At 44.4% G+C, this 24,892-nt stretch overlaps 1 protein-coding gene across 3 annotated transcripts in view; it reads left to right on the top strand.

Moving 5' to 3' along the window:
- shroom1 (shroom family member 1) overlaps window positions 1-19,779 on the top strand; it is a 56,365-nt gene extending 36,586 nt beyond the window's left edge. For 2 of the 3 annotated variants that reach the window (XM_021624127.2, XM_021624128.2), the window contains exons 2-8: window positions 7,417-10,208; window positions 10,387-10,439; window positions 14,021-14,632; window positions 14,777-15,364; window positions 15,628-15,733; window positions 16,013-16,285; window positions 17,019-19,779. In XM_021624127.2, coding sequence (XP_021479802.2) covers window positions 7,560-10,208; window positions 10,387-10,439; window positions 14,021-14,632; window positions 14,777-15,364; window positions 15,628-15,733; window positions 16,013-16,285; window positions 17,019-17,351 — 4,614 coding nt within the window. In that variant the 5' untranslated portion in view covers window positions 7,417-7,559 and the 3' untranslated portion in view covers window positions 17,352-19,779. The remainder of the gene's footprint in view (window positions 1-7,416; window positions 10,209-10,386; window positions 10,440-14,020; window positions 14,633-14,776; window positions 15,365-15,627; window positions 15,734-16,012; window positions 16,286-17,018) is intronic. The other variant, XM_021624129.2, reaches the window with a different exon arrangement.
- The last annotated feature ends 5,113 nt before the right edge of the window (window positions 19,780-24,892 follow it).

The raw sequence follows: 24,892 nt of genomic DNA, 5'->3' as shown, positions 1-24,892 counted from the left end.
ATGTTCCATACGCACAAAAATCTTATTTCTCTCAAGTTTTGTGCACCATGCCAGTGGAAGGGAGAAATGTAGCAGGTGACCCAACTGTGGTTTGTAACTACTATGATTTCCCATTGTAGCCAATTAAGTTGCAGAAATTCTGAAATTCTGTCACCGATTTGGTAACATCATTTTGAGTTTGAATCACTTAATAATTCCTAAACAAAATTGATATTAGTAAAAACACTAATTGGTAGGTCTACCTTTACTTGTTACTTCTGTGAACTTTCATTATCCTCCCTCCTCATGAGGGAGATAATTTAGAAAAACTCACATACTCTTTAAGACATTTTGGTAGAGATCGACCGATTATGATTTTTCAACGCCGATACCGATTATTGGAGGCCCAAAAAAAAGCCGATACCGAGTAATCGGCCGATTTTTATTTATTTATTTGTAATAATGACAATTACAACAATACTGAATGAACACTTATTTTAACTTAATATAATACATCAATAAAAATCAATTTAGCCTCAAATAAATAATGAAACATGTTCAATTTGGTTTAAATAATGCAAAAACAAAGTGTTGGAGAAGAAAGTAAAAGTGCAATATGTAAAAAAGCTAACGTTTAAGTTCCTTGCTCAGAACATGATAACATATGAAAGCTGGTGGTTCCTTTTAACATGAGACTTCAATATTCCAAGGTAAGAGGTTTTAGGTTGTAGTTAAAGCACAGCGAAGCACAGCGAAGATCTGCTGGCAAAACACACAAAAGTGCTGTTTGAATGAATGCTTATGAGCCTGCTTCTGCCAATCACCGCCCAGTCAGACTGCTCTATCAAATATCAAATCATAGACTTAATTATAACATAATAACACACAGAAATACGAGCCTTTGGTCATTAATATGGTTGAATCCGGAAACTATCATTTCGAAAACAAAACGTTTATTATTTCAGTGAAATATCGGAACCGTTCCGTATTTTATCTAACGGGTGGCATCGCTAAGTCTAAATATTGCTGTTACATTGTTCAACCTTCAATGTTATGTCATAATTACGTAAAATTCTGTCAAATTAGTTCGCAACAAGCCAGGTGGCCCAAACTGTTGCATATACCCTGACTTTGCGTGCAATGAACGCAAGAGAAGTGACACAATTTCACCTGGTTAATATGGCCTGCTAACCTGCTAACCTTTTAGCTTGTCACGTTCTGACCATTGTTCTTGTGTGTTTTCCTTGTTTTAGTGTTTGTCAGGACGTGAGCTGGGTGGGCATTCTATGTTGTGTGTCTGGTTTGTCTATTTCTATGTTTGGCCTGATATGGTTCTCAATCAGAGGCAGGTGTTAGTCATTGTCTCTGATTGGGAACCATATTTAGGTAGCCTGTTTTGTGTTGGGTTTTGTGGGTGATTGTCTCCTGTGTCAGTGTTTGTACCACACGGGACTGTTTCGGGTTTTCATGTTTCTTGTTTTGTAGTCTATTTCATGTATAGTTTCGTTATTAAAAGAACCATGAATTATAACTACGCTGCGTCTTGGTCCAATCCCTGCTACACCTCTTCTTCAGAGGAAGAGGAAGAAGAGAACCGTTACAGAATCACCCACCACAACAGGACCAAGCGGCGTGGTGACAGGCAGCGGCAGCAGGAGCAGCGAAAGGAGGAATGGACATGGGAAGATGTTTTGGACGGCAAGGGTTGTTACACTTGGGAGGAAATACTGGCTGGAAGAGATCGCCTCCCATGGGAACAGGTGGAGGCACTTAGGAGAGCAGAGGCAGCCGGAGAGAGGAGCCGGCGATACGAAGGAACACGGTTGGCAAGGAAGCCCGCGAGTCAGCCCCAAAAATGTATTGGGGGGGTGGCACACAGGGAGTATGGCGACGCCAGGTAGGAGACCTGCGCCAACTTCCTGTGCTTACCGGGGGGCTAGAGAGACCGGGCAGGCACCGTGTTATGCTGTGGAGCGCATGGTGTCTCCAGTAAGGGTGCATAGCCCGGTGCGGTACATACAGTGCCTTGCGAAAGTATTCGCCCCCCTTGAACTTTGCGACCTTTTGCCACATTTCAGGCTTCAAACATAAAGATATAAAACTGTATTTTTTTGTGAAGAATCAACAACAAGTGGGAGACAATCATGAAGTGGAACGACATTTATTGGATATTTCAAACCTTTTTTAACAAATCAAAAACTGAAAAATTGGGCGTGAAAAATTATTCAGCCCCTTTACTTTCAGTGCAGCAAACTCTCTCCAGAAGTTCAGTGAGGATCTCTGAATGATCCAATGTTGACCTAAATGACTAATGATGATAAATACAATCCACCTGTGTGTAATCAAGTCTCCGTATAAATGCACCTGCACTGTGATAGTCTCAGAGGTCCGTTAAAAGCGCAGAGAGCATCATGAAGAACAAGAAACACACCAGGCAGGTACGAGATACTGTTGTGAAGAAGTTTAAAGCCGGATTTGGATACAGAAAGATTTCCCAAGCTTTAAACATCCCAAGGAGCACTGTGCAAGCGATAATATTGAAATGGAAGGAGTATCAGACCACTGCAAATCTACCAAGACCTGGCCGTCCCTCTAAACTTTCAGCTCATACAAGGAGAAGACTGATCAGAGATGCAGCCAAGAGGCCCATGATCACTCTGGATGAACTGCAGAGATCTACAGCTGAGGTGGGAGACTCTGTCCATAGGACAACAATCAGTCGTATATTGCACAAATCCGGCCTTTATGGAAGAGTGGCAAGAAGAAAGCCATTTCTTAAAGATATCCATAAAAAGTGTCGTTTAAAGTTTGCCACAAGCCACCTGGGAGACACACCAAACATGTGGAAGAAGGTGCTCTGGTCAGATGAAACCAAAATTGAACTTTTTGGCAACAATGCAAAACGTTATGTTTGGCGTAAAAGCAACACAGCTGAACACACCATCCCCACTGTCAAACATGGTGGTGGCAGCATAATGGTTTGGGCCTGCTTTTCTTCAGCAGGGACAGGGAAGATGGTTAAAATTGATGGGAAGATGGATGGAGCCAAATACAGGACCATTCTGGAAGAAAACCTGATGGAGTCTGCAAAAGACCTGAGACTGGGACGGAGATTTGTCTTCCAACAAGACAATGATCCAAAACATAAAGCAAAATCTACAATGGAATGGTTCAAAAATAAACATATCCAGGTGTTAGAATGGCCAAGTCAAAGTCCAGACCTGAATCCAATCGAGAATCTGTGGAAAGAACTGAAAACTGCTGTTCACAAATGCTCTCCATCCAACCTCACTGAGCTCGAGCTGTTTTGCAAGGAGGAATGGGAAAGAATGTCAGTCTCTCGATGTGCAAAACTGATAGAGACATACCCCAAGCGACTTACAGCTGTAATCGCAGCAAAAGGTGGCGCTACAAAGTATTAACTTAAGGGGGCTGAATAATTTTGCACGCCCAATTTTTCAGTTTTTGGTTTGTTAAAAAAGTTTGAAATATCCAATAAATGTCGTTCCACTTCATGATTGTGTCCCACTTGTTGTTGATTCTTCACAAAAAAATACAGTTTTATATCTTTATGTTTGAAGCCTGAAATGTGGCAAAAGGTCACAAAGTTCAAGGGGGCCGAATACTTTCGCAAGGCACTGTACCAGCTCCTCGAATCGGCCGGGCTAGAGTAAGCATCGAGCCAAGTGTCATGAAGCCGGCTCTACGCATCTGGTCTCCAGTGCGTCTCCTTGGGCCGGCTTACATGGCACCAGCCTTGCGCACGGTGTCCCCGGTTCGCCTGCATAGCCCAGTGCGGGCTATTCCACCTCGCCGCACTGGCAGGGCGACCGGGAGCATTCAACTGGGTAAGGTTGGGCAGGCTCGGTGCTCAAGAGCTCCAGTGCGCCTGCACGGTTCAGTCTATCCAGTACCACCTCCACGCACCAGCCCTCCGGTGGCAGCTCCCCGCACCAGGCTTCCTGTGTGTGTCCTCGGCCCAGTACCACCAGTGCCAGCACCACGCACCAGGCCTATAGTGCACTTTGCCTGTCCAGCGCTGCCAGAGCTCCCGCCCCTCAGTCCAGAGGCGCCAGAGCTCCTCAGTCCAGCGCTGCCAGAGCTTTCCTCTCCAGCGTTGCCGGAGCTTCCCGTCTGCCCAGCGCCATCAGAGTCGCCAGTCTGCCCAGCGCCGCCTGAGCTACCCGTCTGCCCAGCGCCATCAGAGTCGCCAGTCTGCCCAGCGCCGCCTGAGCCACCCGTCTGCCCAGCGCCGCCAGTGCCGCCAGTCTGCCCAGTGCCGCCAGTCTGCAAGGAGCCGCCAGTGCCGCCAGTATGCAAGGTGCCGCCAGTCTGCAAGGAGCCGCCAGTGCCGCCAGTCAGCCAGGATCTGCCAGAACTGCCAGTCAGCCAGGATCCGCCAGTCTGCCAGGATCCGCCATTCAGCCAGGATCCGCCAGGATCTGCCAGAACTGCCAGTCAGCCAGGATCTGTCGGAACCACCAGTCAGCCAGGACCTGCCAGAACCACCAGTCAGCCAGGATCTGCCAGAACCACCAGCCAGCCAGGATCTGCCAGATCCATCAACCTGCCTGAGTTTCCTCTCAGTCCTGAGCTCCCCCTCAGTCCCAAGCTCCCCCTCAGTCCCGAGCTCCCCCTCAGTCCCGAGCTCCCCCACAGTCCCGAGCTACCCCTCAGTCCCGAGCTACCCCTCAGCCTCAGTCCCAAGCTGCCCCTCAGTCTGGAGCTGCCCCTCAGTCCAGTGGGGCCCGTTGTTAGGGTTCCTAGGCCAAGGTCAGCGGCGAGGGTCGCCACTCAAGGGACGCTAAGGAGGTGGACTAAGACAATTATGGAGTGGGGTCCAAGTCCAGCGCCAGAGCCGCCACCGCGGACAGGTGCCCACCCAGACCCTCCCCTATAGGTTTAGGTTGTGCGGTCGGAGTCCGCACCTTGGGGGGGGGAGGGGTACTGTCACGTTCTGACCATCGTTCTTGTGTGTTTTCCTTGTTTTAGTGTTGGTCAGGACGTGAGCTGGGTGGGCATTCTATGTTGTGTGTCTGGTTTGTCTATTTCTATGTTTGGCCTGATATGGTTCTCAATCAGAGGCAGGTGTTAGTCATTGTCTCTGATTGGGAACCATATTTAGGTAGCCTGTTTTGTGTTGGAATTTGTGGGTGATTGTCTCCTGTGTCAGTGTTTGTACCACACGGGACTGTTTCGGGTTTTCATGTTTCTTGTTTTGTAGTCTATTTCATGTATAGTTTCGTTATTAAAAGAACCATGAATTATAACTACGCTGCGTCTTGGTCCGATCCCTGCTACCTCTTCTTCAGAGGAAGAGGAAGAAGAGAACCGTTAAATAGATAAATATGCAAGTTTAAAAAATATATACTTCTGTGTATTGATTTTAAGAAAGGCATTGGTGTTTTTGGTTAGGTAAAGTCGTGCAACGATTGTGCTTTTTTCGCAAATGCTCTTTTGTTAAATCATCCCCCGTTTGGCGAAGTTGGCTGTCTTTGTTAGGAAGAAATAGTCTTCACACAGTTCTCAACGAGCCAGGCGGCCCAAACTGCTGCATATACCCTGACTCTGTTGCAAGAGAAGTGACACAATTTACCTAGTTAAAATAAATTAATTTTGGCAGGCAATATTAACTAAATATGCAGGTTTAAAAATATATACTTGTGTATTGACTTTAAGAAAGCATTGATGTTTATGGTTAGGTACACGTTGGAGCAACGACAGTCCTTTTTCGGGAATGCGCACCGCATCGATTATATACAATGCAGGACATGCTAGATAAACTAGTAATATCATCAACCATATGTAGTTAACTAGTGATTATGATTGATTGATTGTTTTATATAAGATAAGTTGCTAGCTAGCATTAAACTTATCTTGGCTTCTTACTGCATTCACATGACAGGCAGGCTCCTCGTGGAGTGCAATGAGAGGCAGATGGTTAGAGCGTTGGACTAGTTAACTGTAAGGTTGCAAGATTGAATCCCCGAGCTGACAAGGTAAAAATCTGTTGTTCTGCCCCTGAACAAGGCAGTTAACCCACCGTTCCTAGGCCGTCATTGAAAATAAGAATGTGTTCTTAACTGACTTGCCTAGTTAAATAAAGGTGTAATTTAAAAAAATATATATATTAAAAAATTGGTGTCCAAAAATACCAATTTCCAATTGTTATGAAAACTTGAAATCGTCCTTAATTAATCGGCCATTCCGATTAATCGGTCGACCTCTAGTTTTTGGTAACCGTATTTCAAGTCAATGGTTCTTAAACTTACAGAATGCAGAAAAAAATATCCTAAACTAAATATAAGTGTTGATATTAGTTGGCAGGGGTCTTTACATTATTATTGTGTTTTAATGTACATCTTCTGTAATCCCTTTTTAAGACTTTTTCTGGTAAATGTTTTATAGGACAGATTTTATATCTGTCTGACAATAAATCAAAGCCTTTGCTTATTGCATTTTTAGGATGGAAAACGATTCAAAAATGTATATATGCCTTAATTTATCAAACATATTGACTCATAGCTTTCATTTGCCACCCAATTTGCCACCCAATTTGATAACCAATGCTCCTATGAACTTCACATGTTGGTGCTCATGGGTCCTTTTACATGGAAATGCCCTCGTCCTGACAGTGGACCAGTGGGCACGTGTGGGCAGTGGGCAAGTCTTTCTCGTGAGAAATTCCAGATCAATGGAGTGAACGGTGAAATCACATTTATATTATTACAGATATAAGTGTATGGTGTACATTAGCACTATTACAGATACCAGTGCTACGGTGTACATTAGCACTACTACAGATACCAGTGCTACGGTGTACATTAGCACTACTACAGATACCAGTGCTACGGTGTACATTAGCACTACTACAGATACCAGTGCTACGGTGTACTTTAGCACTATTACAGATACCAGTGCTACGGTGTACTTTGGCACTATTACAGATACCAGTGCTACGGTGTACATTAGCACTTGGAAAGGACATATTTTTGTCAGGGGTGGAACTTAGATTTCCACCTCTCACTAACAAGAGAGGTCATGCAGCATTGCAGATGTCAGAAATTCCAAAAATCTATTTAGAGAGAAATAGTTGTTAGAATTCTCTGAGAATTTCTTAATTGCATTTAGCTGAAAGGTTCTGTGGCTGTACCTTTGATCTAGTAGGTCGGTGTTGAGTGTTGTTGTCCAAGTAGACATGCCATGATGATAATCTCACACAAACATAGTACTAATAGTCAACACAGTCAGCTATACTCGCTGAGAAAGCAGCACATGGTGCATGCCCCATTTCCTGTATGTTTTCATTGGCAGGAAAAAGCTACGGCATATTTAGGTTGGATTTTTGACTCCCAGCTCTAGGAGGAGGAAATGGAGCATGATAAATTAAATTTTATTTCTATTAAGATAACCAATGTGTTTTTTATTTTATTTTAGGAGTTATTGAAAAAGCAGACTACTGAAGAAGCTTGGAAAAGAAGGCAGAAAATGACCTGAATTCTCAGAAGTGAAAGATTAAGCTAAATGTGTCCTTATCACTCCCATTTCACCTGGGTCCACTCTTCAGTTTCCAATGCCAGATGGATTCCTATAATTTCCACTTTGAGAGAATGAGCAACCTAGACCTGCACCCTCTGAGCCTACCATTGAGTCGGCTCTCCCCAGCCAAGTCCACTAGCAGCATCGACCAGATCACCCACCAGCACGGCAAGGGCGACTCGGCCTACAGCTCCTTCTCTGGGGGCTCCAGTGCCCCAGAATATCCGTCCCCCCTCCTTTCAGACGACCTCCAGCACCACAGCCTGCACTACACAGACCTGAAGTATGTGAAGGCCATCTACCATCCCAACGTCCTCGACTCTGACGCCAAGAGCATGGATCAGCTCTACCGCTCGGTGGAGGCCATCTCAAATCAGTACCGCCACAACGATGGCTGCCTGAGTGCTTCACAGTACTGTGATCAGAATCAGGAAACGCTACCGCCCCCTCCTCCCCTTCCGCCTCCACCCCCCGCCCGCATGGACAGCTTCATAGCCACCAGGAACTTGGAGAACTGTAGGGCACAGCACGGCCCCGAGGGCCAGCTGGCAGACAGGCCACCTCCACGGCCCCAGACAAATAATTCTGTTGCTGCCTGTCTCAAGCCTGACCTAGTCTATGGCCACCGGGCCTCACAGCCCTATCACAGGGACCCAGTCAACCCTGACCACACAGTTAATGACACTGAGCAACAAAAGTCAGCAAACATCTTAAGTGTATCACCCCCTCACACGAGTCAGCCTGAGCAGCCCAAACAGCAGTCCGGTAGCGGCGATGGCGGGCACTTGGAGGGTCAGCGCAAGAGGGCGCACTTGGCCCATGGCTCCCTCATGCCGGAGCAGCAGCGGTCCGCCAGCCCCTGGCATGTGGCACAGAACATGGTCAACAGCAGCATCCAGCACAAGGGCCAGTTCTACTTCGTTACAGGTGTTTGTAAGTCCAGTCTGAAGCATGGCTCTCTGTGTGTGCCAGAGGTGGGCAGTGAGAGCCCTGTGCCAGCGCCAGTGGAGACCCACAGGCTGGTGGAGATGGAGAGTTCACACAACACCATGGACAACATGTTCAGGAACACCCAACAGATGCAGCACAGCACCCATGACACCGCAACAACCAATGATAGGGAGTTTTACACCAAGAGTCAAGATGAGGAGAAACTGATTCAGAGTAGAATTTCATACGGCCCCTCTCACATTTCAAACCAGGGCTCGCGCAGTTTCGATGCCTTAGAGCAAAGTCACAAGGTCCAGAGCAGAGAGATCGGCAGGCATCACAGCCCCAACCACCACATCTTCTACTGCGGCCCAGAGGAGAACTGTCCTCCATTATCAAACTTCCACAACCTGGTAGTCCCTCCACCAATCAGCATGGAGCAGGCCAACCACCACAAGAGATACAAACAGGTCAAGAGAGGGAGGAGGCAGCTATTAGGAGATGTTGCCAGTGAAAAGATAAACAAGGAAACCACCCCGCTTCTGTACCACCTCACTGGAGCCAACAGGGTGGCGCTGAGTTTGCACAAGCCCGAAAAGGACATTGAGGTCAGTGTGAAAAGTAAAGATGCAGGCCGGAACACCACCCCCATTAGCTGTAGTGATACGACACCACGGGGTGAAACATCCAAGGAAGAGAGAGTGGAGGCTACCTCCCACCCCTGCAACACCCTGGATGACCCCTTCACGAAGTACTACAAGGAGAAACTGAAGGACGCCCAGTCTAAGGTGCTCAGGGAGACCTCCTTTAAGAGGAGGGACCTGCAGCTGTCCTGGCCCCACAGAGTGAGGCAGAGGCCTGAGCTCAGGCCCACAGTACTTCACATGGTCTCCTCTTCACAGGACTCTGAGACCTCAACAGACACACTCACCCCCTCCCCAACACACTCTGAGGGGACCGATGAGGAGAACATAAAGGAAACGGGGAAGGAGGTTGAGAAGGTGATAGAGAGCGTGGTGGTGAAGGACAGTGAAAAGGAAAACGGGAGACCAGCGAATGTTGCCCAGCCTCAGGTGCCTCGAATCAGGGGAAGGAAGCGCCTGACTCCAGAGCAGAAGAAGCTGTGCTACTCAGAGCCGGAGAATCTGAACCAGCTGGGTGACACACCCTCCCACCACGCAGCCTGCCGTTCCCTGGGCAACGAAAGTGAAGGAGGCCTGCTAGTGCTCTCAAGTGAGGAGGGGGAGCTGGGAGAACAGGGCCTGGTGGCAGCTAGGAGAAAGATGTTTGAAACCAGAGGCAGGGCCATGTCTGCCTCCAGCCTCTCCAAGACATCCCTGAAGCACCTCCAGCACAAGGCCCTGGTGGCCTACATGGAGCGAAAGACGGGACACAAGGTGGCTGAGTCCCAGCAGCCCAACCCTCAAGCCTCTCAAGTCCCCAGCCAGAGGCACTCCACGGCTGGGAAGCCTTCTGACTGGGATTCCAGGCCTCAGTCTGGGAATAAAGAAGGCCCCAAGAAGAAGCTACACAGGCCCCACTCCGCTGGTCGCATCCTGGACTCAACCTCCAGCTCGATAAGGTACTCACAGTTCAGCTCCAGCTCCACCCAGGCCCGAGGTTATTCCCAACAGGCCAGCTGGAGAGAGTTACCCAGCCACTCTCAGGGGAAGTCTGCCTCTGTGGAAAGTCTTCTGGACCAGCCTGAACCACCTGAGTTCTTCAGAAATCGTTCCACCTCAACACCCCATGCATTTCAGGTAAGCCTCATCATCATCATCATCATCATCAGAACACTAGCCTCACTCACCAGGCTTTAATGGTATTTGTAGAATTTCATGGAATTTTATGGAGGCCCATGTCAGTTTTCTGAATGTACCCCAATAAATGTTCAAAGGGTGTTATTAATGTTGATTATTGGTATGTGTTTGGCTACAGGGTCACAACTACATGAATGATCCCTCACCAGTGAATACTCTGGACACTTCCAGGTATGTTGCCCTCAATAGTTTATTGGGAAAGTGGGAGTATCTGTGCCTGTAATGTTTACTGTAAACCATGTGTGTTGTACACGGGTGCTTGCTCCAACTTGATTTACTGCGGCATTGAAAGGGAAAACACATACAGTGCCTTCAGAAAGTATTCACACCCCTTGACTTTTTCCACATTTTGTTGTTACAGCCTGAATTTAAAATGGATTCAATTGAGATATTGTGTTTCACTGGCCTACGCACAATACCCCATAATTGTTTTTAGAAATGTTTACAAATGAATTAAAAATGAAAAGCTGAAATGTCTTGAGTCAATAAGTATTCAACCCCTTTGTAATGGCAAGCCTAAATACAATGTGGACACCCCTTAAAATGAGTGGGTTCAGCTTTCTCAGCCACACCCGCAATCTCCATAGATAAACATTGGCAGTAGAATGGCCCGTACTGAAGAGCTCAGTGACTTTCAACGTGGCACTGTCATAGGAAACCACCTTTCCAACAAGTCAGTTCGTCAAATTTCTGCCCTGCTAGCTGCCCCGGTCAACTGTAAGTGCTGTTATTGTGAAGTGAAAACGTCTAGGAGCAAGAACGGCTCAGCCGCGAAGTGTTAGGCCACATAAGTTCACAGAACGGGAGCGACGAGTGCTGTAGCGCATAAATATAATCTGTCCATGGTTGCAACACTCACTACAGAGTTCCAAACTGCATCTGAAAGCAACGTCAGCAGAAAAACTGTTCGTCTGGAGCTCCATGAAATGGGTTTCCATGGCTGAGCAGCCGCACACAAGCCTAAGATCACCATGTGCAATGCCAAGCACCGGCTGGAGTGGAGTTAAGCTCGCCGCCATTGGACTCTGAAGCAGTGGAAACACACTCTCTAGATGGCTGAATCACGCTTCACCAATCTGTGTTTGTCGGATTCCAGGAGAACGCTACCTGCCCGAATGCATAGTGACAACTGTAAAGATTGGTGGATGAGGAATATTGGTCTGGGGCTGTTTTTTGTGGCAAGAGTTTGGGGGAAGGCCATTTCCTATTTCAGCATGACAATGCCCCCGTGCTCAAAGCGAGGTCCATACAGAAATGGTTTGTCGAGATCGGTGTGGAATAACTTTACTGGCCTGCACTTAGCCTTGACCTCATCCCCATCGAACACCTTTGGGATGAATTGGAACGCCGACTGCGAGCCAGGCCTAATTAACCAACATCAGTGCCCGACCTCACTAATGCTCTTGTGGCTGAATGGAAGCAAGTCCCCACAGCAATGTTCCAACATCTAGTGGAAAGCTTTCCCAGAAGAGTGGAGGATGTTATAGCCGCAAAGGGAGGATCAACTCCATATTAATGCCCATGATTTTGGCCATGTAGTGTAATTTCAAGTCATATAATAAGTTGCATGGATGACTACCTCATCTCTGTACCTCACACATACAGTTATCTGTAAGGTCCATCAGTTGAGCAGTGCATTTCATACTCAAATACAACCACAAAGACCAGGAAGGTTTTCCAATGCCTCGCAAAGAAGGGCACTTATTGGTAGATGGGTAAAAAAAACAGACATTGCGTATCCATTTGAGCATGGTGAAGTTATTAATTACACTTTGGGTGGTGTATCAATACACCCAGCCACTACAAAGATAGAGGCGTTCTTCCTAATACAGTTGCCGAGGATGCGTCAACAACATTATGGTTACTCCACAATACTAGCCTAAGTGATAGAGTGAAAAGAAAGATAAAAAATATTCCAAAACATGCATCCTGTTTGCAATAAGGCACTAAACTGGAACTGCAAAGAAATGAACTTTGTCCTAAATAGAAAGTGTTATGTGTTGGGCAAATCCAAAATGTCACTGAGTACCACTCTTCATATTTTCAAACGTGGTGGTGGCTGCATCATGTTATGGGTATTCTTGTCATCGGCAAGGACTAGGGTGTTTTTTAGGATAAAAAGAAACTGAATAGAACTAACCACAGGCAAAATCCTTGAGGAAAACCTGGTTCAGTCTGCTTTCCAACAAACATTGGGAGACAAATTCACCTTTCAGCAGGACAATAACCTAAAACACAAGACCAAATATACACTGGATTTGCTTACAAAGACGGCATTGAATGTTCCCGAGTGGCTTAGTTACAGTTTTGAAAATCTATGGCAAGACTTGAACATTTCTGCCTAACAATGATCAACAACCAACTTAACAGAAATAAATAGTGCAAATATTGTACAAGGTGTGCAAAGGTCGTAGATACTTACCCTGAAAGGCACATAGCTGTAATCGCTGCCAAAGGGGATTCTAACATGTATTAACTCAGGGGTAGGAATGCTTACAGTGCCTTCGGAAAGTATTCAGACCCCTTGACTTTTACAGCCTTATTCTATAATGCATTAAATCGTTTTTCCCCCTCATCAATATACACACAATACCCCATAATGACAAAGCAAAAACAAGTTTTTTTGAAATTTTTGCAAATGTATTAAATATAAAATAATACAAATAAATATCACATTTTACATACAGTGCCAGTCAAAAGTTTGGACACACCTACTCATTTCAGGGTTTTTCTTTATTTTTTACTATTTTCTACATTGTAGAATAATAGTGAAGACATCACAACTATGAAATAACACATATGGAATCATGTAGTAACCAAAAAGGTGTTCAACAAATCAAAATATATGTATTCTTCAAAGTAGCCACCCTTTGCCTTGATGAAAGCTTTGCACAAATGTTTTGTTGTGCCGCGACACAATCCTGTCTCGGAGCTCTTCGGACAATTCCTTCGACCTCATGGCTTTGTTTTTGCTTTGATATGCGTTGTCAAGTGTGGGACCTTATATAGACAGGTGTGTGCCTTTCCAAATCATGTCCAATCAATTGAATTTACCACAGATGGACTCCAATCAAGTTGTAGAAACATCTCAAGGATGATCAATGGAAACAGGGTGCATCTGACCTTAATTTTGTGTTTTTATAGCAAATTTTCTGAATATTTATGTAAATAAGGTATTTTTGTTTTTTTATTTTAATACATTTGCAAAATATTCTAATAACCTGTTTTTGCTTTTTCATGATGGGGTATTGTGGGTAGATTGCTGAGGATTTTTATTTAATCAATTTTAGGATATGGTTGTAATGTAACAAAATGTGGAAAAAGTCAAGTGGTCTGAGTACTTTCCGAAGGCACTGCATGTAAATGAGATACTTCAGTATTTAATTTTCAATAAAATAAAAAAAAATGTCTAAAAACATGTTATCACATTGTCATTATGGGGTATTGTGTGTAGATAGGTGAGAAAAAAATATTTAGAATTCAGGCTGTAACACAACATATTGTGAAATAAGTTGAGGGGTGTGGATACTGTATACCATGCCAACATTCTATTCTGAGAAGTATATAGACGTAACATCAAGATAAACATTAGACCTACATTACAACTATATTCAGGGAGTATTTTTCTAAACTAGTGTTTTTTAATCAGCTATGATTAGGGTAAGATAAGAACATACCATATCTGAGAGGAAACTGGCACGTCAGTCTCCAAAGCATCTGAATCTCATCACAATCTCTGTGTTCTTTTTCAGTGCTCAGACTCAGAGGCCAGTAGATGAGGAGACGGTGGTAATGAGGAGAGGCCAGGCAATGTCAGTCCCTGAGGGTCAGCGGGTCCGGGTGGTGGCCCAGCGGGGAAAGTCCATGGAGGAGCTGGGTATGTCCCAGGTCAGCCACTCTCTGGTCCTCAATAAGAGCTCTGAGCAGCTGGACCAGCTCTGCAGTAGGCAGATGGGCCCAGGACCAGGCCAGGAGAAGAGGATTGTCTCATTCTTTGGCGAGGGCCAGGAGAAAGCCCAGAGGCAGACCAAGAGGAAGCCCCTCTTCAAGCAGGAATCTGCACCACAGCTGGGCAGTGAGGAAGACAAAGAGGAGATGACTAAAAGCACCAGAGAGTCTAGTGAGTCTGTCTCCCCTGCATGGAGAACCTCGTCTCGGGTCAGGACTCGCTCAGACGGCTCCCCCAGATCATATGACTTTGGCCCCCTCGTTAAAGATGAGATCGAGACCGCTGAGCTCTCCTGCGATGTCCCACTCCCACCGTCCCATAACGGTCAGGAGTCCAGTGAGAGAGCGGTCAAGTCTACCTCAACTTCTCCCTCCATACCCACAAATCCCAGGGGCACTAGAGAGACTGGCTCCAGGTAGGTGACCATATAATGATAAAGTGACCCTCACTCAGCATATGATATTCTCATCATTTAAATCAATGTTACTGTATAAATGGCTATTTATCACTGTTGATATTATTTGAATAATTCCATTTTCTAATGTCTTTCTCATTCCAGCAGAGTGAAGACCGCCCGTCCTTTACACCACTCTGTGGTGAGAGAGCAGTCAGTGGACGAGCCCAGTGTGAGTCCCAAGTCCCCTCAGGAAGTCTCCCTGAGCTGTGGAGTCACCACAGACCCCACTCTGTGGATCATACCACCTGAACCAGGGAGCAAAGACGAGGGCGAGGACCCAGCACTTTCTGATAATCTGGCCGAGGGAGAAACTCCAAATCTAGCCCCTGCTCCGGCAGCTTGTGAGCCCCTTACAATTTCCTCCTCCACCACACCAGTCCCTGACACTGACACTTCCCAGAGTGGGGAGGGCGAACAACCAGAGGAAAAAAAGGAAACCAATGCGGTGGAGGGGGAGACCCCAGCAGGCGAGACAGAGAGCCCAGAAAAGACACCCACCACAGAGGAGTCAAAATGGGAGGAGCTGGTGGAGGAGGTGGTCACAGCGGACCAATCGCTGGCTCGGGTGCTGCACCCGTTGACCAATCGTAAGACGGCGCTGATGCTAATGGAGCGTCTACTGTCGGAGGACACTCTGCTGATGGAGGAGCACTATAAGAAGAAGCTGGAGCAGAGAGACGCTGCAGACAGGTGACTCTCATTATTAGACACATTATACTGTACCGGTTCAGGTGTCTGATGGCCACACCCTCGATCAGCAGGTGCCATGTTACCTGCTGTAATGTCAACGCGCCTAGATATCTGCTTCCAAATTGCACTAGATTGAGAGACACGTGTAAAAGACAATCTCATGGCTAAAGGCCGATGAACATCTTTCCAAGGTTAATCTCATCCATATGCATCACTATCATCAGTATCATGCCCGTGTCTTTTTCCGCTCTCTCTACCTGAAGCTCTGAAGCGGTGGATGACCCTGAAGCACGTCCCACATCTCCTGACGATGATCAAATCCAACCCCAACCAGAGCCACTGAGCAAGGCGGATGTCACGGAGAAGAAGGTCATTATTGCTTTTCAGCTCTGCATTATGTTTTTTGTTGTTGTAATAGAAGTGGGTTTACTTTATCTCTGCCAGTTGATGATGTCATCTGGATGCAGTTTAACTAAGCAGGTTTGGCACCACCTGATAAAGTCTGCCCTGATTATTGAGATGCCAGATAAACTGTCAGACTCTTATCTTATCTCCTGTTTGTTTTGAGCTGACCATAAAGAGCCCAAAAGCACAATGTCATGTATAATGTTCTCTCTCAAACTCACCAATTCCCTCCCCTTCCTACAGAGGCTGCTGGTGGTGTGTATTGAGGAGCGCCTGCGGGCCCTGGAGGAGCCCTGTGGTGCTCTGCAGTTGGAGGTGCATGAGAATGGGGTGCGGGGCGAGGCCGTGGAGGCCCTGGTTCGGGAGCGATGTACGCCCGTGGAGCTTGAGCGCTACGGCCTGTTCATCGGAGACCTGGAACGCGTGGTCAGCCTGCTGCTGTGTCTGTCCTCTCGGCTGGCCCGCGTGCAGAATGCCCTGAGCACCGTGGACCAGCACACAGACGAAGAGGAGAAGGTGAGAGAGATCAAACATGCAACATGCGAACATGCTGGTTGAAAAAAAAGCACCTTATCTGAGCAATTGTGAGAAATGAAGAGGGATTGTTTTGTTTTGGTTTTGTAATGAACATGTTGACAGTGTTTCTCAGCTGGATATGTACTTTTCAGTCAATTCCTAATAAGATGTTATGATTAGACTGCAGCGTACATCACCTGATGTCATGTGATTCCCCTCTGATTATCTCCACAGTAGTTTCTTGCTAAATGTTCTAGTTTCGTGTGCTTCAAATTTGCTTTAGTGCCCATGCTAAATTCGGATGTTTTGTTGTTTCCCTGGATCTTCATATTTGTATTCAATGGGCTCATAGTTGAAATATTTCTATGAATTTCACATTGACTGCCCTTTGTATTGAGCGTGTTTTAGTGGCTTGTGTTTTCTGCTGCTATCAGCAGTGCTGGTATTTACAATGAGTCACCGAAACTCCAAACCAGTTTCGATGCAAATTTCTATCTGTCCTGCCCTCTGTTGACAAAAATAAATACTGCATCACTTTACTGTGAAACTGCAACATGAGCTTACTTGACTGGCAGTTTCTCCATAACAGCTGACCACAAAATGCCTTTCCGTAAACACTACTAGTACACATTGGAGCTGACCACAAAATGCCTTTCCGTAAACACTACTAGTACACATTGGATAATGATGAAACATTTAGGGAATAATCCAACCTTTTTTAATCCCTTGGCAGGATTCTCTGGACAACCGTCACCGTCTGCTGTGCAAGCAGTGGGAGGACGCCAAAGACCTGAAGGACAACCTGGACAGACGGGAGAGGATGGTGTCTAACTTCCTGTCTCGCTGCCTGACGGCCGAGCAGCTACAGGGCTACCAGCACTTCGTCCAGACCAAGGCCTCGCTCCTCATCAGGATGAAGGACCTGGACGAGAGGCAGCGTCTGGGGGAAGAGCAGCTAGAGTCCCTGCTCAACACCCTCCCTCCCTGGGGACCACCATCAGGACCCCATCCTAGTCTATCATCTCCCCCAGCTGTCCATCAACTCTCTGGGCTTATAGAGCCCTGAATCGCCTCTGCTTCATCCATCCTGGGCTGTCACCAGCCAGCAAAATGACAAAATGAGTCCCTCAGACTACCATCTGTCCATATGTATGTATGTATAAGGAATATTTGTGTGCCTTTTAGAGAGGTGTAGAAGTTAGGACTACAGTGTGGAATGTTCAGTATATCTATTATCACTATAATTTTATGTCCTTTTCACCTCCGCCTGTGACTTTGAAAAACATTATAAGCTTTAAGATTGTATTCTGGCCTGGAAGTAGTCTTGTTGATCAATCATACTGTACTGTATGTGTCTGTCTGAAGCCTGGTGAGTGAGGATAGCCTGATAAGGTTGCTAAAATACTGTGTATCTCAGTCAAAGTAGGTGGTAGATTTAATCTCCTTATGTTTTTTTGTTTTTTTTACGCGTTTAAAATGAAGGCACTATAGATGAAAACCAAAAAGGTGAATGAAAAAAAGCACTTTGATATGTAACTGCACATTTCTGTTTTCTTTTGAAAACACTAAATTCAAAAGCTAAGCCTTACTCCATCCAATGTTGTTTTTTCAACTGGTTTATATAGGAAGTTTGGGAAGTTGGTGGCACCTTAATTGGGGAGAACAGGCTCGTGGTAATGGTTGGAGTGGTTTCCATGTGTTTGATGCCATTCCATTCGCTCCATTTCAGCCATTATTATGAGCCGTCTTCCCCTCAGCAGCCTCCACTGGTGGTATGTATGACATTCAACGATGCCAATTATGTACAGTATAGCCCACTGCAATTTAGACTACCGATGTTATGTCTTATTGTTTCACGCTGACAAAGTTACACCAAAGAGGTGAATCTTTTAAAAAGATATTAAGCATTTCCATTCCAGATCATTAAAAACAATATATCCTTTGTATCTGACAAACTACGCTGACTTGAAATTATACAAGAATTAAATGACCAAGAACTTAACTCTCTTTCCTTTACCTTCTTCCACTATACTGTTTATTAGGCTCTCTCACAGTACTCTAGAAGTAGTGAATCTGTCCTCGCTCTAGTAATAGTTTTAATGGAATCCTTGTGGTGGCCTTCAATGTCAACATTCCCCAGGAAAAGCCTTCATCAGGCATGCCTATTTATTTGTTTTGACTTATGTGGAAATGCACAACCACAAATCTTCATTTTCAACCTTTTGTTTTGCATAATAATGCAAAAAAAAAATAATAATGAATGCATAATAATGTTTGCTTCGTGTTCTTTGGTCCTTGTGTGATGTTGATTTCTGTTTTGCTATGATCAATATTGTTTGAATATTTGACCAAGTGGAAAGCACAGCGTTGTTATGATCCTGTGCTAAATGATGATCCAGCAGAGCTTACTTACATCACTGCTTCCCTCTGATTGATAGTGTATGTGTTCATTGTGAGGGGATTAGGATGAGAGAAACCTTTCCCTGTTTAGGTAACAGTACCGTGTGTTTGCTTTGTGTTCTTTGGTCCTTTTGTTTGTTTGCCCAATCCTATTAATTCACAGATGAATGTTGTTATTATTGCTCTCATACATGTGCTCATGTACTATATTACTATATAACGTTCACCCACGAGTGGATCTTCTGTTTGAGGACTTCCTCAGGCGTTGATGGTTGCAGAACTGAAAGAAGAAGAAAAAATGTCAATGTCCTGTTCATCGGCAGAATGGATTTTTTTTTTTTGCGAAATAATTAAGAGAGAACACAAACAATAGAATATTTTGTGGAAATGTATAATGTACACTGCTCAACTCTCTCACTCTACACATTTCTCTGGAGATTTATGGCGATGTCCATTTCAGTTTGCTAAACAAATGTGTGTTTGTTTTGGCCTTTGTATAGAGGACAGCCACAAAGGTGAAGTGGGATTCTGCCTCAGAGCCTCGTTGTTTATATGGCCTGAAGGAATTCCTGAGACATGCGAAAGATCTGTCCCTGGAAACCGAGGCAGAGCGTCACCAACAGAAAGGACATTCTTGCTTTCAACAGACCCATGCTATTTCCTGCTATGTATATAAACATATATTATTGTTAGTAACTTATCACTTATTTTTACCCATTTGTCAAAAAGTGTTAATAAATATCCCACAACAGGACTGATGTTTTGAAACAGGTATTGTTTGTTTAGTGGGGGTAGGGTTTTGCAATCCGGAAAGAGATCCATTTAGAAAGGATAATCACAACGAATGACACGTTTATTGGTTTTCAATCAATCCCAGTCTTGTGATGACAGTATGGGCCTTTGTATTTCCTCTGCCTGTCTTCATTGTGTCTGACTCACTGTCACCTCCCTGTGTTGTGTTTTGTTTGCCTTGTGGAAAGTTTTCTTAATTTGTTGCTTGAAATTGTCATGACATTTTGTTATATTGTGAATAAATTAAACATTCTCCTTCCACCAAACCATTCGCTATATCTGAATAAAAATGGCCTAAGGTACATCTAACTCATTTTATGCTTCTTGAAACATCTTTTGAAACAACAGATTCATAATGTTAGCAGATGTTAATGTCTTCACTAATATGGTATGTGTTATATGGAGAGGCTGATGAGCTCAAATTCAGTGGGATTGGATCGGCTTGTTGAAGGGAGGCGTCTCCCCATGTCCTCTGGCCTCGTTAGCAGCTCTGATGGAATGCTGCCCAGTTTGTTTGTGAACAACAACAAACGCCTATTATGAGGCATTGAATGTTTGAGAAAAAACAGGATTTTTTGGCACATCCCTCCAGAAACCAAGAGAGAGATGCCAGAATACAGCATTAACTAACTTCCAATAGCAAAGTACTTTTCGTCGGACTCCCAAGGTTACTAGAGAAGGTCAAGCTAAGCATATGCATACTTTAGCAAACAAGGACATAACAGTAAATTGGATTTTACAATAAACTGATTGAGAGACATTTACAATATACAAGGATCGCAAAACCGGTGTTATACAGATATCATATGCAAGCTACTGTAGTGTGGGTAGTGGTCCAGTGAATATTCAGGCTACCGTAGTGTGGGACTGTGGGTAATGGTCCAAAAAGTGTTGTGTAATAAAAGACAGTGACGAGTCATTCGTGTGACTGTGTCCTCGCCCCTGGCCCTGCTGCAGTGGGAACATTTGTTCCAGCCCTGGGGTGAGAATTGGCTTGACGCAGACATTTCACTGCGAAGGAGGTGACATCATGAGAGGGGCAGAGACACAGCTTGAGTAAGCCTGTTCACTTCTCATCTCTTCAGCCTCAGGGGCCCAGGCTGACATTAGCACATGCTCAGTTAGCTGAATCACAATCTCATGCTGCCTATATGAAGCCACAAAACCAACAAACGGACATATTTCACATGCCGATATTTGGGATGCCAGAGTTCAGTAGTTGGTTTTTATCTTCATGAAATATAGTTTTTTCCTAACACTGGCAAATGACATATTATTATTAGTAAAGTATGTATTGTACGAGAGCAATAACACAGATTAAAGACAAAAGGCATGTCATTTGAGATTTCATAAGTATGTCTTTGCATTTTACCAACTCAATCCTTTAACAGTTTATCACTATTTACTCATCATAACACATTCATACTACAGGAATCTTGGAACAGTTAGGCCACGTACTCTTGTTTATTTTCACAATTATCCAGTACTACAGCCTCTTCCCACAAATGTATTTCTTAGAAAGAAAATCGATCGAAAATTACCTAGAATATATTTCACAGTTCAACGACTATACAGGGAAATTATTATACAAATGGAAATTGCCAACACTGAGAGTGAAGGCACTATAAATGTCCAGGCATGAAGCCATATTCATACCCTATTCTCCTCTTAATCACATGTTTAATACAGGAACGCAATAATGTTTAAATGGTTTCCTAATCTGTTGTTGAAATGGTCATGTACAGATTTAGTTTGACAAGGATCTGCTGAAATGGACATTGAATCCCATTAGTATGTCATGCATTACTAATTCAAAATGAAATAAAAACGTGACACACCATTAGATACACTAAGAATGCAATGTACAGTGCCTTGCGAAAGTATTCGGCCCCCTTGAACTTTGCGACCTTTTGCCACATTTCAGGCTTCAAACATAAAGATATAAAACTGTATTTTTTTTGTGAAGAATCATCAACAAGTGGGACACAATCATGAAGTGGAACGACATTTATTTGATATTTCAAACTTTTTTAACAAATCAAAAACTGAAAAATTGGGCATGCAAAATTATTCAGCCCCCTTAAGTTAATACTTTGTAGCGCCACCTTTTGCTGCGATTACAGCTGTAAGTCACTTGGGGTATGTCTCTATCAGTTTTGCACATCGAGAGACTGAAATGTTTTCCCATTCCTCCTTGCAAAACAGCTCGAGCTCAGTGAGGTTGGATGGAGAGCATTTGTGAACAGCAGTTTTCAGTTCTTTCCACAGATTCTCGATTGGATTCAGGTCTGGACTTTGACTTGGCCATTCTAACACCTGGATATGTTTATTTTTGAACCATTCCATTGTAGATTTTGCTTTATGTTTTGGATCATTGTCTTGTTGGAAGACAAATCTCCGTCCCAGTCTCAGGTCTTTTGCAGACTCCATCAGGTTTTCTTCCAGAATGGTCCTGTATTTGGCTCCATCCATCTTCCCATCAATTTTAACCATCTTCCCTGTCCCTGCTGAAGAAAAGCAGGCCCAAACCATTATGCTGCCACCACCATGTTTGACAGTGGGGATGGTGTGTTCAGCTGTGTTGCTTTTTCGCCAAATATAACGTTTTGCATTGTTGCCGAAAAGTTCAATTTTGGTTTCATCTGACCAGAGCACCTTCTTCCACATGTTTGGTGTGTCTCCCAGGTGGCTTGTAGCAAACTTTAAACAACACTTTTTATGGATATCTTTAAGAAATGGCTTTCTTCTTGCCACTCTTCCATAAAGGCCAGATTTGTGCAATATACGACTGATTGTTGTCCTATGGACAGAGTCTCCCACCTCAGCTGTAGATCTCTGCAGTTCATCCAGAGTGATCATGGGCCTCTTGGCTGCATCTCTGATCAGTCTTCTCCTTGTATGAGCTGAAAGTTTAGAGGGACGGCCAGGTCTTGGTAGATTTGCAGTGGTCTGATACTCCTTCCATTTCAATATTATCGCTTGCACAGTGCTCCTTGGGATGTTTAAAGCTTGGGAAATCTTTTTGTATCCAAATCCGGCTTTAAACTTCTTCACAACAGTATATCGGACCTGCCTGGTGTGTTCCTTGTTCTTCATGATGCTCTCTGCGCTTTTAACGGACCTCTGAGACTATCACAGTGCAGGTGCATTTATACGGAGACTTGATTACACACAGGTGGATTGTATTTATCATCATTAGTCATTTAGGTCAACATTGGATCATTCAGAGATCCTCACTGAACTTCTGGAGAGAGTTTGCTGCACTGAAAGTAAAGGGGCTGAATAATTTTGCACGCCCAATTTTTCAGTTTTTGATTTGTTAAAAAGGTTTGAATTATACAATAAATGTCGTTCCACTTCATGATTGTGTCCCACTTGTTGTTGATTCTTCACAAAAAAATACAGTTTTATATCTTTATGTTTGAAGCCTGAAATGTGGCAAAAGGTCGCAAAGTTCAAGGGGGCCGAATACTTTCGCAAGGCACTGTACATGACACAACAGAGAGTACCACATTTTACAAGTTACTTACTATACCTCCTATCCTGATAATATGTTTTCTTGAGGTTTGATTGCTTAAAAGGGAGGGGACTGGAATGATATGCTGGTTGCTCTTGTTGATTTATGAAAACTAAGTTCAACACAACTGAATAAAACCCTTACGTACATACTGTACCTGTTCCTCCTCTTATACCCCTATATTGTCATCTCTAAATCAGAGTCAAAATCCTCAAAAGCACACATGATTAGATAGATTTCATGCAAAATATAATAGCCTATTATTGCAGTTCATATCAGACTCATGTCACTTAAATACATCGGAGGTGGCTCTGTGCATGGATTAACTTTCATCTCTCTCGTCCCTCGGGTCGTCACCCAGCGAATAAAAAGTGGGTCTTTGCTTGTGCTTTTTCTTTTTTGAAGAGGCGACTTATCGTATGCAAGCCTTTGGAGAGTTCTGGGAAGTTATCTAGCTCCTCCCTTCCAGTTGGATAACTTCCTGGGGCTGGGCATTAGGTTCACCAAGTAGCTCCCTCACCTCAGCAGAAATCCCTTTGTGTAGGTAGTGATATGGCTTCTTCCCACAATTGTCTCTTATATTCACTTCCGCTCCATATTCACACACCAGCATGGCCAACACAAACTCCTGGTCATGCAATGCAGCAATGTGCAGTGGCGTGTACCCTCCATATGTCCTGGCAGTGACGTCGAGGTCCATTCCACCTTGCCTGGATTTGTCAATGATCTTACCCACCATCTCACTGTTGCCCAGTGGAGGGCTGCGAAACCAGACATGAAGTCCTTCTTCTCTGCCAGCTGTGTGTCTCTGAGGAGCAGGCCGTACACCTAACTCCAATGTCCAGCAGCAGATCTCACTAGCCACTCGTGCTCTGCCTTTTCCAGGGGGACTGTGGATGTGTACTTAAGCTCCTCCGAGGGTTTGGTCGTCTTGACAGCCCTCCTTGGTATGGCCGAGCTCAAACCCACACTGTCAGTGGATGATCTTCTCTTGGTTCTAGAAGAGCTGAAGGCATCTTGGTCAGGTGAGCCTCTCCTTGGAGGGTCATCATCATCTTCCGATTTTAGTTTATGGATCTCCATTCTGGTTAAGTTTGGAGGCATTTGTAAAGTCAGTGCAAATGGCTTCTGCACATTAGGGTTCTCTATCTTCCATGGATACACAGTCCTTCCTGAGGGGCCATATTCTCTCTGTGCATCAGCCGTATGGTCTATGTTGAAATTCAGGGGCCTTTAAGGTTTGAAATCCACCTTTTTTAATTCCAGCTCTATAGATGAATGCACATCACTGTCATTTGAGATGCATTCACTGACACTTGGAATAACAGGTTCTTGGAGGTTTTCAGGACTTGAAGTCTCACTACCTCCACCTTGAGAATGTGCACTGTGCTTGATGTTCCATACAGGTGAGGATTCACCTGGCTCTGGGACCTATTCACTTACAGACTCTATAACATGTACATAATTTGTTTCTCGTAAACAACTGCTGATTTTATTTTTTATTTTTGTAATATACCTGACATATTCAATTACTTTCACGACGGCAACAGTGTTGAACTAGAATAGATCCATGTGCTGTTTCTTCTCTGAGGGATCAGCGCAGTTCAGGAAACCTTTGAACCTACACAGTAACTCGGAATTCTTCAACAACCTCCCTCCTTCTATTGACAGTAAGATAATAGCTTCTTGAGTCAAATCCATTTGGAGCCCTATAAACAAAATTTTTTAATTAAGGACAACGACCGAAAGTGAAAAGTCTTCTCAGATGTGTAACACCTACAGTTGAAGTCGGAAGTTTACATACACATTAGCCAAATACATTCAAACTCAGTTTTTCACAATTACTGACATTTAATCCCAGTAAAACTTCCCTGTTTTAGGTCAGTTAGGATCACCAC

The sequence above is a fragment of the Oncorhynchus mykiss genome, chromosome 12 (genome assembly GCF_013265735.2).
Source record: "Oncorhynchus mykiss isolate Arlee chromosome 12, USDA_OmykA_1.1, whole genome shotgun sequence".
NCBI classification, from domain to species: domain Eukaryota; kingdom Metazoa; phylum Chordata; class Actinopteri; order Salmoniformes; family Salmonidae; genus Oncorhynchus; species Oncorhynchus mykiss.
This window is presented reverse-complemented; position numbering and strand designations above follow the sequence as displayed.